Below are 16,578 nucleotides of genomic sequence, written 5' to 3'. Positions count from 1 at the left end.
GCGAAGGTCAAGAACCAAAGCTGTAATAATTGATCTTAGACAAAAGTTAATATCTGTATTATCTCATTCACTTAGCTAAGAATCACATGCTAATTCAAAAATAACGAATAACCATAACAAGATAGAGTTTACTAAGTTTGATAATTCAGGATTAAGGAAGCTAGTTGTGTATAAAAATCAATTAAAAAACCTACATTATAGCTTGAGCGGTAAGAACACTTTTAGCTTTTTCACATTCCTCTGCATCTTTAATCCACTGGTCACGATTAATTTCAACCATATTTGCTTGTAAAGATGCGACACCACGATCAACAATTTTCTGTACCATATTTTGGTTTCCTTGAGCCTCCTCTAAACGAGTAGCTGCAAACCAAATTTGTCTGTCTGTAGGAATGCTTTCGCGAGCTTTATTCAAAACAACTCTAGCTTGTTCATAAGTTTCCAGACGAGCTAATGCAAGCCATAATTCAACAGACGTTGGGCAACATTCAACAGCTAAAGATAACATTAGTCGGGCATCATCTTCATCCTCCAATTCAACTGCCAATTTCCACAACCTTACAGAGTTTGGGACTTGTTCTAATGCTGAATTGAAAATGTGAAGAAAAACAAATCCACCAATTTTAAAATGGCTGCTTATGAAAATTTCGCACAATGATTCAGTAAAACGAGTCCATAGCTGCTGTGTTCATGTAAAAAAAGCTAAAAGTGTGACTCATCTTTCATGAATCCCTTACATTTAAAAACTAACTTTGAATTCGAAAGAAACATGGAGCATGTAAGTGAAATTTACGATCTACGGTTAGTTTTTGAGCAATAACCATGAGCAGTTTTCGCGTTATTTCTTGTTTAGTAGAATGGTTAAAATACTCTTTGTGCAATGTATTTGTCGCCGGTGAAAACGTATATGATTATCCAAATAGTTAGATAGGTTCTCGTGTATTATTCTTTTTATAACTGATAAACTTAACATTAAGCTACTTACATTATTTACTTACTACAAAGCTCCACAATTTCATATTTTTTAAATAAGGGGTTTTGTGGAAACTACGTGCACACTAAGAGCCATATTCCTTACGAACTGACAATAAATGGAGTACCACTTAAAATCAGGAAGTACTGAACAATCATTTGCCCTGGTTTGAGACTCCTTGCACGCTGGCAACCTTACAAAGATTAGAGCCTGAAACTTTCACGTATGATGGTGAGGACAATACCATTCGGGTACTGGGTTGAAATTCAATTGGACATAGTTTTAACTTTATTCCATTTTTGATATAACCGGATCTCCACCCGCCATCAGTGAGTTAGTGACATTATAGATAACGGCTTAACTGCTATATAATGTGGACTGTTGTATTATAACTTAGTGGCTAAACGGTAACGCACAAACGGCAAGATCTGAACGTCCTCAGTGTTATACCGCATGATATCGTAATCGGATACGTCAAAGAAGTCTCGAACCATAATGTAACAACTATCAAGTCGTTTGGTTTTTCGTGATTCGCTAGCTGGTAACAATTTCATGACGGGAGCCAGCCATATTTTTTCAAATAATTGCAGCTATTTCCCCAGGAGTCAGTCAAACACAACGTAGAAACTGGAACATGCGTACACCGGCCCAAGTTATCACACGCCATTAGAACGGTGGAATGAAACTGTCGGGCCGAATCCCAGAATGGTAGATGTAATAACAGTATTAACAATGGTAGAAAAGGTTAGGCGTAGACGATATCATAAGAGAAAATATAGATTAGTGTGATAGTGAAAAAGCTCAATAGAGTAGTTTAGAAACTTAAAATCAAAGAGAAGACACCTGTGTCATTACGATCGATTCTGAGCCATTTTACACACAATCTTCAACCATTGGTTACAATATTCACGCAGACACCAACCACGTAGTCTGCACCTACATACATGGGTCAACCAAACAGTTAGTATCTTCATGGGATGATGCCATATCTTGGTTTGGTCGCTCCTAACTTTCTGCCGGTCACCATCCCGTATCGAAGTAGGCGTTGGATGGTCATACGTAATGCATATCCTAACCATCTGTTTCGATGTTTCACTACTTCATAAACGAATTTGCCATCCTTACCTAGTACTCTGGCTCTAACGTCAGAATTACCGACTCGGTGGTCCCAAAATATACGAACAATGGTCCGAGGACATTTATGGTAGGATACTAGTAACCTACAAATATTCTCTATTTTTAAAGTCCATTCTTCCCAGCCATAAAGTCTAAGAGAGTGGATTGGTGCTCAGCTTACTCATTTTTAGTTGGCAAATGGTTGTCTCGCCCAGGACACACGTGATGTAAGTAGGTAAAGTCCAACTGAATTCGTGCTCAGATTTCGTCAGACACCAACATACTAGGGATGATGAGACTTCCAATATAAGTGAAGTGATCTACATGCCCAACTAATTCACGTCCTGTCATTAGTTCAAGGACTGAGAAATCAGTCCTAAGACACCGTCAAAATGGACAGAAAATTCCGATTGCCGTGATGAATCCATTGACTATTTCCTCACCAAACAAACGCTGCTTTATGATTTAAACATCTATAGGATTGGATCCTGTATAACTTACCTCACTTTCAATAGGCGGGTAATCTTCTAGCATTTGTACAAGTGTAGCTCGAAGTCAAACATATAAAAGTGAAACTGACTACTGAATTTTATTATAGTTTAAAACAAAAGCTGTTTACAACAATCAAACATATGAAAACCTACCCTTTTTAAATACAACTTTTTTAGCTTTATGCTCTGTTTCTAAGTCGGCTGCTTTTACCCATAAGCGGACCGACTGAGGTAAATGACGTATAGCTTGAGCTACAACAGATTTTGCTTGTTCGGGTGGTACTAACCGTGCTGCTTCTAGCCAAATATCTTCTGATTTAGGGCATTCTTCACACCCACTAAGAATTAAGTTGCGCGCAACCTTTATTTCACAGAAAATTAAAGATGTTTATAAGCTATCCTGACAAAATAAAAGTTACCAGTACATAGTTTTAATCGTACAATCAAATAATGTAAAATTAATACGATGAGTTTAGAAAATCTCGCTTGTAAAGAAAAATAATATACTGATATAAATAATTATGTATGAATAAACTAGTTGTGTATGTATGTAAATAATATTAATATATAATCATTAACTAAGTGCTTAGTATGTCTGTAGTTTTGAACGCGATGTATTTATTAATTTTTTTTTTCAAAGTCGAATTTCGGCGGACAGACGTGTTTCAATATAAACTTACACATAATCAGTCATGAAACTATAGATATCGTGTGAACGAGTCTTATAGCTGTAGGATCAAGCGAGTTCATAAGGTAACTTGACCGAATTCAGCTACATTATGAGCTACATTTAATTTCAATTATTACCTACAATTAATGTAATGTAAGTTTCAGGTTTATTCTTGAAAGCATCTTCAGATAGTTGAGTATATAATCAAATAAAAATAAACTAATGACCTGAAATTAGTTTCAATTAAAAGCACACTTAAAAAGTGAAATTATAAGGGGCTCCGCCTAGGGCCCCCTAGGGCTACTGCCGGTCCTAAGCTCGGATAAAGGAGGAGGGTCGGGCATGGAGTTGGCGACCCCATCCCGTAGGAAACCAACCCGCTAAAGAAACGCTACCCAGAAAAAATAATTCAAACAATTTAAAATCTGCTCTGGGAGTTAGGTCTTCATTTAGAATAGTTATGATGCCTCATGATGAAAGCCGAGTTCCTTCGGAAGTCATAAGGCTGATGTCCCTTCTGACAACTAGAGCAACCATTTATTTAGGTACATGGAATGCTCGTACAATGTGGGAGACCGGGAGAGTCTTTCAAATTTCCGCAGAAATGAAGAAATACAACCTGGAGGTGCTTGGAATCAGTGAAACACATTGAACGCAAGTTGGACAACAACGACTAGCTTCAGGGGAGCTTCTGTTATACTTCGGCCATGAAGAAGAAAATGCCTCACATAGATAAGCAGTTGCATTGATGCTATCCAAACAAGCACAAAATGCACTTATAGGATGGGAATCTCATGGACCAAGGATCATCAAAGCCTCCTTCAAAACAAAGAAAGAGGGCATTACAATGAACGTCATCCAATGCTATGCACCTACCTACGATTACAATGATGACGTTAAAGACCAATTCTATGAGAGGCTGCAGTCAACCGTTGAGAAATGTCCAACAAAGGACCTGATAATTCTGACGGAAGACCTGAATGCCACGGTTGGAATGGACATCATGGGACGACATGGACTAGGAGAAAGAAACGAAAATGGTGAGAGATTTGCAAACCTATGTGCCTTCAATAAACTGGTCATATGCGGCACTATATTCCCACATAAACGCATACACAAAACCACATGGACTTCACCGGATCACTCTACACAAAACCAAATCGACCATATTTGCATCAACAAAACGTTCAGGAGGACTATAGAGGACGTGAGAACCAAGAGAGGAGCTGATATAGCATCAGATCATCACTTACTGGTCGCCAAGATGAAATTGAAACTCAAGAAGCACTGGACAATGGGGCAGAAAACACCGCAAAAGTTTAACACAGACTTTCTTCGGGATACTAACAAACTCAACGAATTCAAGATAGCCATCAGCAATGTGCCAGAACTTTCACGAAATACGCAATTGAGAGCAACTGGAAGGGGATCAAGGAGCCAATCACTTCAACATGTCATGAGGTTCTGGGCCGCAAGAAGCACCACTACACCACCATTACTGTTGATACACTGGATATGATTCAAGAAAGGAGGAACAAGAATGCAGAAAAAAGTGTCAGCCGAACAAGAGCAGAGAAAGCCAAGGCATAAGCTGAATACACACAAGTAAACAAGCAGGTGAAGAGGAGCATCAGGACCGACAAACGTAGATATGTGAAACATTTAGCGATGACGGTGGAAAAGGCTGCAAGAGAAGGAAACATGAGAATTGTATGATACAACAAAGGAACTCGCGGGATCTTGTCGTAAATTAGAACGACCAGTGAGAAGTAAGGAAGGCAAAGTAATCACCAACATTGAAGGTCGATGAAACAGGTGGGTAGAACACATCAAAAAGCTCTTGAATCGACCAACCCTACTGAACCCACCCACAGACCTCCCAATCGATGTTGATCCACCAACCATTGAAGAGATCAGCATGACCATCAAGCAAACCAAGAGCGGCAAAGCAGCGGGACCAAACAACATCCCAGCAGAGGCACTGAAGGCGGATGTAGCAGTAACTGCAAAGACACTCCACATTTTTATTTATTTACTCATTTTAACAAACAGTTATTGGTACAAGGAGGCACCAAACACATATGCGCCACACAGATCTCATTTGATATGTAGGAAGGCTGTGATACTGTCCGGGTGCCCAAACCGAAGAAGTTGAAGAACAAGTACCAACAAACTGGACAGGACACCTGATCAAGATAGCAAAGGGCGATCTCAGCAACTGTGATAACTACAGAGGCATTACTCCTCTCTCAACACCAGGAAATCTTCAACAGGGTATTGTTAAACAGAACGAAGGGCTCCGTAGATGCCCAACTTCGAGACCAACAGGCTGAATTCCGTAAGGATTGATCGTATACAGACCAAGTCACAACACTACGGATAATTGTGGAACAATCAACTGAATGGGATTCATCACTGTACATCAACTTCATTGACTACGAGAAAGCATTTGATAGCGTGAACAGGACAACATCATGGAGGCCTCTTCGACACTATGGAATGCCTGAGATAATTAACGTTAAACTGCAAAGTCGTGCATGGAGAACAGCTCTCAGACTCGTTCATGTAAAAACCGATATCAGGCAAGGTTGCTTACTCTCACCCTTTCTCTTTCTTTTAGTGATCGACTAGATCATGAAGATGTCAACATCTGAAGGGAAGCACGGGATACAATAGACATCTAGGATGCAGTTGGACAATCTAGACTTCGCAGATTATCTGGCTCTTCTATCGCAAACGCAACAACAAATGCAGGAGAAGACGACCAGTGTAGCAGCAGCCTCAGCAGCAGTAGGTCTCAATATATACAAAGGGAAAAGCAAGATTCCCCCATACAACACAGTATACACCAATCGACCACACTTGACGGAGAAGCTTTGGGAGGTGTAAAAAGCTTTTCATATCTGAGCAACATGATTGATGAACACGGTGGATCTGATGCAGATGTGAAGGCACGGATCGGAAAAGCAAGAACAGCATATTTACAACTGAAGAACATCTGGAACTCAAAACAACTGTCAACCAACACCAAGGTCAGGACTTTCAATACAAATGTCAAGACAGTTCTACTGTATGGGACGGAAACCTGGAGAACTACGAAAGCCATCATCCAGAGGATACAGGTGTTTATTAACAGTTGTCTATGCAAAATATTTCGGATCCGTTGGCCGGACACTATTAGCAATGACCTACTATGGGAGAGAACAAACCAGATCCCAGTGGAGGAAGAAATCAGGAAGAAGCGCTGGAAGTGGATAGGACACACATTGAGGAAAGCACCCAACCACGTCACAAGAAAAGCCCCCACATGGAATCCTCAAGGCCAAAGGAGAAGAGGAAGACAAGAGGATATTTTACGCCGGGAAATGGAGATAGACATGAGAAAAATGGACAAGAATTGGGTGGAACTAGGAAAGAAGGCCCAGGACAGAGTGGGATGGAGAATGCTGGTTGGCGGCCTATGCTGAATTGGGAGTAACAGGCGTAAATGCCGTAGAAACCGACTTTTTAAGTATTAGTTTTGTAGTAACAAACTCTGACTAAAACCTATGTATCTGAACTTCATCAAGCTATTTATTTTACCATCCACTTTATTAAGCACGTAGGTTAAAACTCTATCTACTTTAGTGATCACATTGTGAGATTAGCCTATAGAAGTTCGTCAGCACCTATAACAAGACAATATGAAAATGGTTCTTTCTAGCTTGGGTCCAATGGGTTTCACTTATTTCGAGCACCGCCAAGTTGTATCACTTCATTTCTCCAGCTATTCGATTGGTTCTCCCGGTCTGTCACATTGTTTAGACATTCCATGTAAATATGTTAATTGTTGAGCTGGTTGTTGTAATGAATAGCAGTTGGGAACAACTGGGCAGAAGAGCCCAGGACAGAGTTGCTTGAAGAAACCTGGTCAGCGTCATATGCTCCACGAAGGGTAACAGGCGTACGTAAGTAAGTAATGAAAATAGTTACTACATAATGGTCGATTGATAAAAATGTTTAGTGCTAAGTAAGATCGCTTGGGGACTAAACAGCTCAGTGATTACATTTATATTTTTAATGTTGGATGAATTGGGCTCAAGCTCATGTGGTATCGTACAGAAGACTACATGAACATCAAACTGAAAACTGTCGGCAAATATATCTCAATTCTACAGCTTAATAAGTTTTCAGGTCAACTTGAATGTAATTGAGCGTCCATATTTTTTTTATTAAATTCATTCTAACTAACGCTTCTTATCGGTATTTTTACTTGAAATAAACCAATGCTTCGTTAAAATACCTGTTATCTAGTTTAAAATATGGATCAAACACCAAGGTTTACAGAATGTAGTACAGATTGCTTTGATGTCAAGTTTCCTATAATGAACAATGTAATTTCGAGATTTCCAAAGACATTAGAGATGGCATCAGCAGAGACAATTTGAATGAAAGCTCTCGAAAATTGGAGAGGTGGTTTGGTGCTACAGGTTTGAACGCTGCTCCGTTTACTTTGTTTTGGGGAAACAAGTAGTATCACTAACCACATAAAAATCTCCCTTAAAATTGAATAAAAAACTTATACTCGATTGATGGGTTATGTTATTCACCCAATCTAAGATGACAGAATATGAGGTAAAACGTGATCTGGTCAGTACACCATCTGATGAGTTACTGAAATTGTCCACTGACCAAGTCTCTATAGAATATACCACATTAATTACATTACAAAATGATACACTTAACAAGTTAAGTATATAGAAGTTTATAAAATGGCTGAATATTAGATTGGTTTATGACTAAACTAACCTGGAGTTTACCAGCTATTTCTTCTAAACGAGCAGATGCAATCCAAGCAGGAGCATGTTTAGGATTAGTTTCGCGTACCGATTTTAATAAGAGTCGAGCTTTTTTCATGTCGTTTATATCACCACCATGTTGAGGAATCATAGACTGTAGATCAGTCAAATACCCTTTGGGATCAACAACAGTTTGTCCTGATACACTATCAGAAACCTAGTTACAAATGGATTGAAATAAGTTATAAGGCATCATAACAAGTAATCAGCATAGAGCCTAGCAAAAGTCTGTATCATTCTAAGTACCTATATCACATCACCACAGTGAAGGGAAATCAACAAAATGAAAAGCGATGAAGTCTAAGTAAAGGTAAGAAGGATCAAACATTGGAGAATACGGTTCGAAAAAGATCTGTATTCGAGAAACGGAAAACATGAAATAATATTGAAGCTTATGAACTAAGGTGAGACAAAGAGTGATTGTATCTAGGCCACTGTGACAGATTGTGAGCTACTTTATTTAACGTTTCAAACCACTGATTGCGATTATCGCGCAAACCCTAGCCAGATAGTCCTTACCTACCAATATTTCTTAGATCAACATTAAATGACTTCATGGACGAGTGGCATGTTTTGGTTTAGTCACCTCTGGTTTTTTCCCAACTCCGACACCAGCTAACACTGGGTGGCGATGTAGTTGGTTACTAAGCATACGTAACACAACCCAAAAACATCAGTCACTCAAAACTCCCAGTCTCATCAACTGGTTTTCCCTATTCGCCTACTATCTGTCTATAATGGATTCAAAGCATTACTTAAGACTGTTAACCAATGTGTGCAAAGAACGAAGATCAATGGAAAGTACAAAAACGATTCTTCGGTTTGGGCAACCGGGCAGTATCACAGCCTACACACAAATCAAGTGACTTATGTGGCGCGTATGTATTCTGTGCCCTTTTGTACCAATATTTACGTGTTCAATCGAACAAATAAATAAAATTCCTAGTACATTTTTTATAAATTATTTCTATAAAGTATGCGACCATACGCAGACATACAGAAATTACGTAATATGTTTAAAAAACTAGTTGTGCTAGTTTCCTACCAGTGTAACGGCCGCAATAACCTTATTATTGGTGAAATAAATAAATGAATATTAGTACTTGCGAGTAAGCGCAACTGTTCTTGGTGTGTAAGGTTATGTGCTTTACGGAAAGATTGTACTTTTGTGTTCATTTTTGTGGAACTTATTTGTTGATATACCCAGCTAATGAACTCAGTGGCAAGTACTGTGCATTTCGGACTACATTATGGACTACACGGCTATAGTTTGGTATTACTGAAGATTTTAAAACAGATAAAGTTAAGAATGAAATGAAACTTTTTAGTAGATAATAGAAAGAAATGTACCTGTGTCAGCTTAATATCCATCAAAGAAGTACGCGCTTCACCAATTTTCTTCATATCAATATCCATTTGAGCTGCTTGTGAAGTAAACGGTGTAGTTAAGCCTCCTAAACTTTGTTCAATTACATCTACAGAAACATTGGTCTAAAACAGAAGAGTTGAAATAGAATTATAAGATGACTCACTTGACCATCAGACAAGCCTTTTGCAATTATGCTATCTGGGATCGGAGTAAAACGTTCATATCTAGGGTTTCTTTGCTTCCTATTTCGTGAATCGCCAACTTCCGGTAAAGCATTCCATTCACTTTCAGATACACTCGCTAAATCACGCTTCAAATCCATGAACTGCTGTTGAATCTTTGGTCTTTCACGACGATACTTTTCGATCTCTTCACGAAAACGTTTTTCTCTGTACTCCCGCCGTCGTTCATCCATCCTATCATCAATAGAAGCATAAATAGCATCTGCTTCTTGATCATCCTTCTCATAAGGATCTTTTGCACACAAACTACCACCATAGCCTGTAAACTAGATGCAAAATAATAAAAAAGATCCTGTTTAACCTAAAGACGGATACATATCATGAATATAGAGTATTAGGCTAATAGACAAGTTTCACCTAATGTCACACTAGTAAATAAACGTGTGGCTCAGAAACAGGTGGAATGGGAGTGTCGAATATACGATCTGTTAACATCTTACTATATCAAAAGTGTAATCACTTACATAATGGGTGAGTTTTATTTCATGGCATTATTTTGCACTTTTTACTACTGAGAATTAGTTGAATTGAGTCAAACACACTAGGTCGTCAACACCATTTTATCATTATTATACACCCAACCTTTTATTATTTATCACGAGAAGCTCATTATTTCTCGGGGACTGTGAAATTCCGAATAAGGGAAAACTTGAAAAAGTTCTGAATAAACGTGTACATTAATTTCTCTTTTATTCGACAAGTCGTTTAACTTTAAAGTTGACTTCGATAACTCCAAAAAACATTCAGTGAAATCATTTATTGTACTGTAAACTACATAATTATTTCCTCACGAAATGCTCTCATATGGCTACGCGTATATAGCTTCTGCCAGGGAAGTCCTACTCACTGCCTTCTCGTGGAGGTGTGCTGTTTACGAAATTGACAGGACGAAAAGCGAATGTCCGGCGCTTTAACCCGGTTGGTGGGCACAGAGAGTCCACCTAGGGGAGTCGGAAAACCCTGACTCAAAACCAATGGTGCACGTGAGCTCCAGTATCCTAAGTGAACAAACGGCGTATAAACCAGTCATTGGTCACCGGCTACCATGGGACTGCATCGCCATACGATGCTCCACCGCCTTGTGGATCAGACCTTTAGGTCGAAGGCTTCGGGTGTGGCTCCCTAAGGAAACCACCTGCTTCGGTTTAGGCACCCGGGCAGTATCACAGCCCTCACATATATCAAATGAGATTTGTGTGGCGCATATGTATTTGGTGCTTCCTTGTACCAGTATTTATGTGTTCAAATAAATAATCTTTTTTCTACGCAATTACTTCAGAAATATACAAATTTCATGAGTCGAAAAGTACAGAAAACAGTTGAGGGGATTTCAAATAAATAGAGGTGAAAGTGAAATAGGGTATAAGAATACAAACTAAATTTATTGGCTACAAAAAACACTTTTCTCCTGTGGAGTGCAGTTATAATGTAAAACTTGATAGTGCTTCATTTTCCGAAGCTTCAGCAAATGGAATGAATATAAATAATTAAACAGGATTAAAGACCGAGTGCCCAGGTCAATTAGCTGTAGAAAATGAAAGTGGGATTAATGTGAGACAGTGAAAAATAAGTTAGAAAGGACTAATTGATAAACACCGGTTAACGATATCTAGGGAGCCAGATTTTCAATGGGTATCGTTTGGTTTTACTTGTATCTTACTTTAACTAGTAAGCCTAGTACAAGTGTAGAGTTTTTGTTTACTCGACATTTCGAAGGAATTCAGCGTCTAACTCCTACCTTATAATAGTGATAATAAACATTCTCCTAAATTTCAATAACTCCTTAAAGCCAAACATCTCGAAGTTTTCAAAACTTGACATTTTCAACACCTACATTTCGAACAACAGAATAACTCATAAAATAGCATTATCAAACAATTATTTAATGCAAGTTACAATTGAATCATAAGCGGAGGTAAAATATTTGATATTTTCTGCTGCGTACAGATATTCATATAGCTACAAATTGTCCTTATGTTTCCTATGTATAGAAATAATAACGGAAACAACCATATGTAGAACATTACAAAAATTATTCCAAAACTATAACCGACAGTTCTTTACCTCATCATAATTTGAATCGTTTAGGTCCTCCTCTTCCTCTTCTTGCTCCTTTCGACGTTTAGATGGAGCGACATGTCGTTCATCTGAAACATCATTAGCTTCTCGGGCCGGACCAATATCAGATCTTGTAGTAAACGCTACAGCACCACGTCCTATACCAGCAGCATATCCCAAGGGTGCTGGGAGTCCAATAAACTCCTTTCGCTTTTTAGTCACTAGAGTTTGGACTGACATTTTCACCTAGTGTTCCAGTATCTGTCATAAAACATAAGAAGCTTGAATGTTTTGCAATTTTAAATGTTACTGAAAGAAACCAGAATGGTGTGTCAAAAAATGTGGTTGGTCAGTGAGCGAAGTTGGACGTCCAGCTATACTAAATCAGACTGTTTTGTCTATGGAAGTGATTTTACTTTGATCTTACTAGTTTTTAACTGCTTGTACATCGTGTTTATAAAATCTCGTTAGATCAAATCTAGTTCTTAATTATTGGTCGGATAACTGATCAATTTATGTGCCACGTGATCTGGTATCGTGGTCCAGTATTAGATTCCTTCCATTGTCAAGAAACAACCAACTCTACTGTTAACAAGGTACATAGCAAAATTACGCAGACAAGTTTACTCGTATAATAGTAAGAAGGATAGAACTTGGTTACAATTAATTACTCAAACCATGTAGTACCAGGAAGGTGAAATAAGTTCATGTCTTGAACCCGAGTATTGTAACTCTTATCCGACTGAAGTGAATTGCATACTGGTGATAATTTCCTGACAAAAACCGTCCATATCTCGTATGGCAGCGCTTGAATGAATAGCTAAATTAGTTCGTTAGACAGTCGCAAACATAGCGGAAGAGAACGATGGATACGATGAGAACTCGAGAGGGGGACTTTGGAGGCTTTGTGTTTTAGGGTGGGTGATATAAATGCTAGACATTCCTAGATAACAGAAGTGCATAATTCAAACAGAAGTGAGTTATTAGTATTTTACCACAAGTAATTGTTGCGCCCTATTGACATGGAATCTAAATGATTACTGTCCATAACATTGCTGTCACTGATTATAAATAAAACACCCCGGTACTTTTTATATGCAAAGTGAGTTGTAAACGTACTTCTATACAGGAAGTTATGAATTTGCTCTCAAGTTTTCCTTAAATGTTAGGAATCTCTTAGCAAAACATTCACTCATCTTATTCATGTCTAAACTTCAAGTTTGTTTTGACTGGCCTTATTCGGACTAAGTTGATGTATAGTGTCCTGAGTGACTTTTGAAGCCGTTCTGGGAATATAATTTACATAATTCAATCCAGATAGGAACAACGAGAACTTTGAAAGCTGGGATATGTATATAGTTTAAGTTTGTTATATTTTTTACTAACATAAGAAAACGGGAACAGATAAAGGAAATATTTAGTTACTGAGAACTAAGGAAGCGACAAAAAGACGGATGAAAGTGTCGAAACTAATGTATAAGATATTACTTTGAAAATTAACTAGAGATATATATACATTAGTCATGTCTTGTAATACTGAGACATTTGACGTATAATAGCACATGCTGGGGAATGGCTTAAACCAGACTGGAGTTTTAGCGCCTCTAAAATGAAATACGTAAGGGGAAATAGTTCGTGGGAAATTCAACTACGGTGAAATATGAAAACAATTTAAACGTATAGGAGCAATAGAAAGGCAGTTAAGGGGGAATATTACTGTTTAAGTAAAACCAAGAAATAAATTTTTTTAGACCCTCGTCTATATACTAATGAGTTACATCGTATTTATCACTCAACAATTTTCAAGTCCAAATCTTTTCTACCATGTGCCGAATAGATACTGAAATGACTAGACATGTAAAACATAGATGTTCAGTTACAGTATATAAGAATTTCTAAAAGAGAATCGACATACGTTAAGGGCACTACCGAAGCTGAGAGTCTCACGTAGCGTTCCTTACTGATCACAGCGCCTTTAAAGGTGTATGCTCAATGTTGATTCAAGTGATTCCGAACGGAATAGAAGCTTTCGCTTAACGGGCTTCCGTATCTAGTAGCAGTTTTTCGCCGAAGCCTCCAATTAGGAAAGTAGGTATATTAACGATGGAAGAAGAAAAAGCAAAATGTTGGTAAATCATAGTGAGATAATGTCCTCAGTCCTTAAGAATATGTCAAGTTTTCCCCTGAAGGACTCCTGGGAAGTAGCTTAAACTAGCCCAACCGGCAGTGAATTCCAACATTTGACTACTCTTAAGGAGTAGAAAGTGTGTCTGAAGTTCGTTCTGCTGTGTTGTGTCTCTAGTTTCTGGGTGTTACCCTTTAAGTTTGTGTTGGAACTGGCCTAGCTCTCGGAGATTGTTGATAAAATATATATAGTTTACTCTATTAAAAGCTTTGGAGAAGCCTAGGTATATGACGTCCAACTTCCCCTTGCAATCATGGATGCTTTTCTGTACACGGTGGTCAGCAGATTGGTTATACAAAAGTGACCTTTTCTGAAACTGTACTGTTGGGGTGAAAAGAGGTTTATGGATATTAAGTGGTCACGTAGACCGTCGCATATCAGAGAACATCACGCTAAGCGGTGTTGCTAAGATTGAAGCTGCTCATTTCTATATAGCAGAATCACCCACATCACCAGCTAGAATAGAGAAAATGAATTTTTCTCTGTATCTTGGTGGCACAGAATGATCACGAATCTTTCTTAACTGAAATAGTCCTGATGCGTTGGTAAACTTTTCTGTGTTTATATTTCACTAGTGAATGCATTCCAAATGATTCAAATGGTTGTGGATAAAATATGAGAGTCTTTCATTTACAGAGCTTTCGTATCTAGTAGCATTCAATCAGGACCTAGTCACATTGAATAAGAGAAAGACAGATGTTGGGAAATTAAAATGAGATAATGTACAAATCCCTTGTGAATGTAGTAAATTTCCTCCTTAAACACTTCTGAAACCTGACTTCATCTCTTCCCCAGTGGCGAATTCCAAGACTTAACAGATCATAACGAATAGAAGACGAGAATTTATTACAGTTTGCTGTGTTTTACTTCTCGTTTCTGAGTGCTTTCCCATAAGACCATGTTGCAAATGAACGTACAAACGTATTTCAGATGTCCATGAGAGCTTAAGACACTGTAAGTCGTCAAAAGGTCGCCCCTGAGTTTGATTTATTGTAATGGATGAAGATCTAGAGATTGAAGGAGTTCTCCAATGCTTAACATCCTCAGCAAAAGCTAGTACGTTGCGAGGAAATTAATTCAAACGGATTAATGGAGGTAAGGTCCTAATAATGAACCCTCTGAGAACACATCGATAAATTTTATTGCCTGTGAAAGTGTGAAGCTTAGTCTTACGTTATAAAGACAATTACAAAGAAAAGATTCAAATCAGTCTTTCGATCCCGACTTGACGCCTATTGACTCAAGCCAAATTACAAGACTCATTGGATTGATTTTGTCAAGAGCCGCGATATATGACATCCACTTTACCAATGCGATTGAGGATCGTGGCTCATTTTCCATCACAGTCTGACGATTCATGACCCATGAGTACCCATCCCTGAAACGATACTGTCGTTGATAAAAGAAATTTTAGCTTTGTACACGGTCACTTAGGCCGCAGTAAATCAGAGGTTCCCTAACCTTTGAGTGTGCTTAAACAGGAGCCTCTGCCCAGCAGATTGAAAGAACATTGCGTCGACATCCCATGAAGGTTGGTATGATGTCTGTCCGCCACCATTTGTTTGGGACCACGCTCCGCTAAGCAGTGGGAACAATACATTAGGACTTGGCGCTTAATCTGAAGCCCACTTCCTTAATGTGGTAGACTAAACCGTATCCTAAATAAGGTCTTTGGATTAGAGAAAACCTGTCAGTCAGCTTACCAGTGCCTATCTTCCAGGGGTCACGCGAGTGGGCTACTCAACTCCGTGTCTGCAGTGTATGATATTCCGAAGCCCTGTCCGACTACCAGGTGCATTCTCATCTGCCACTCGAGCAATCGTAAGTTTAAAAATTAGATGAGAAACCACTCGAGGACAAACTGAGTAGAAACACAACCAACCAAGCCCGAAGCGTTACGTCACTGCTCTCGTCAGATAAGCAGATACAAAAAACTGCACGGTTATATGAGCATAATATTCCACTTTCTCATAAGTGTCCGGTTTCGGTAAACATATTGGCAATCCGAGGGGGAACGGATGAGTTATGGGCACTTCGTGAGCAGATATTTATCAAAGCAGTATCCCACAAGGGATAATATTATAAGCAATCCAAAAGTTAGATTCATCAATTAACTCTGTCAAATCCCACCTCGGGTTTGTGTGATTGTCTCTTCAAAACCACTGACGAGGGATTAAAACTGAATATCGGTGGGCGAAACCAACATTCCTATTCCCTAAAGTCAGCCGGAAACTAGGTTAATCTCTATGTTAAAGGTTCCCCTGATATATCAGTTAAAGCGTTATCGCTATATATATATCTGTAGTTGTTGGTAGAATAAGTCTGCTGTACTACGACAATACCCGTGTGTTCCAGGACACTATTTATCAACATAATATTCGCTTACTTGTAACGTTAACCTATTCCTTATGGTAAAAAGTATGATACACTCAGATATATTGTGTCTAACAGGACCGGTCTGCATAGAAAATTTGTTTCGGATTAGTGGTTTTACTATGTAATGGTCATAAACCTAGTTAGCCGCAGCATTAGCTCACTTCAAATGCTTCTAAGTACCTTTATTACTCTTCATCAAATACAGCCGAATGGTTTGATAGAATATTTGTCTGGTCAATGAGATATAGAGGATTTAGGTA

General features: G+C 38.5%; 1 protein-coding gene across 1 annotated transcript in view; it reads right to left on the bottom strand.

Moving 5' to 3' along the window:
• PRPF6 (Pre-mRNA-processing factor 6) overlaps positions 1 to 13,742 on the bottom strand; it is a 28,235-nt gene extending 14,493 nt beyond the window's left edge. Inside the window, exons 1-7 of the mRNA XM_012940834.3 lie at positions 13,673 to 13,742; positions 11,764 to 12,018; positions 9,621 to 9,965; positions 9,439 to 9,579; positions 8,039 to 8,245; positions 2,734 to 2,941; positions 195 to 585 (exon numbers count right to left, since the gene is read on the bottom strand). Coding sequence (XP_012796288.1) covers positions 195 to 585; positions 2,734 to 2,941; positions 8,039 to 8,245; positions 9,439 to 9,579; positions 9,621 to 9,965; positions 11,764 to 11,997 — 1,526 coding nt within the window. The 5' untranslated portion in view covers positions 11,998 to 12,018; positions 13,673 to 13,742. The remainder of the gene's footprint in view (positions 1 to 194; positions 586 to 2,733; positions 2,942 to 8,038; positions 8,246 to 9,438; positions 9,580 to 9,620; positions 9,966 to 11,763; positions 12,019 to 13,672) is intronic.
• Between the last annotated feature and the right edge of the window lie 2,836 nt (positions 13,743 to 16,578).

Source organism: Schistosoma haematobium, chromosome ZW (assembly GCF_000699445.3).
Source record: "Schistosoma haematobium chromosome ZW, whole genome shotgun sequence".
Taxonomy (NCBI): Eukaryota; Metazoa; Platyhelminthes; class Trematoda; order Strigeidida; family Schistosomatidae; genus Schistosoma; species Schistosoma haematobium.
The sequence above is the reverse complement of the archived record's forward strand: the minus strand, read 5'-3'. Positions and strand labels throughout refer to the sequence as shown.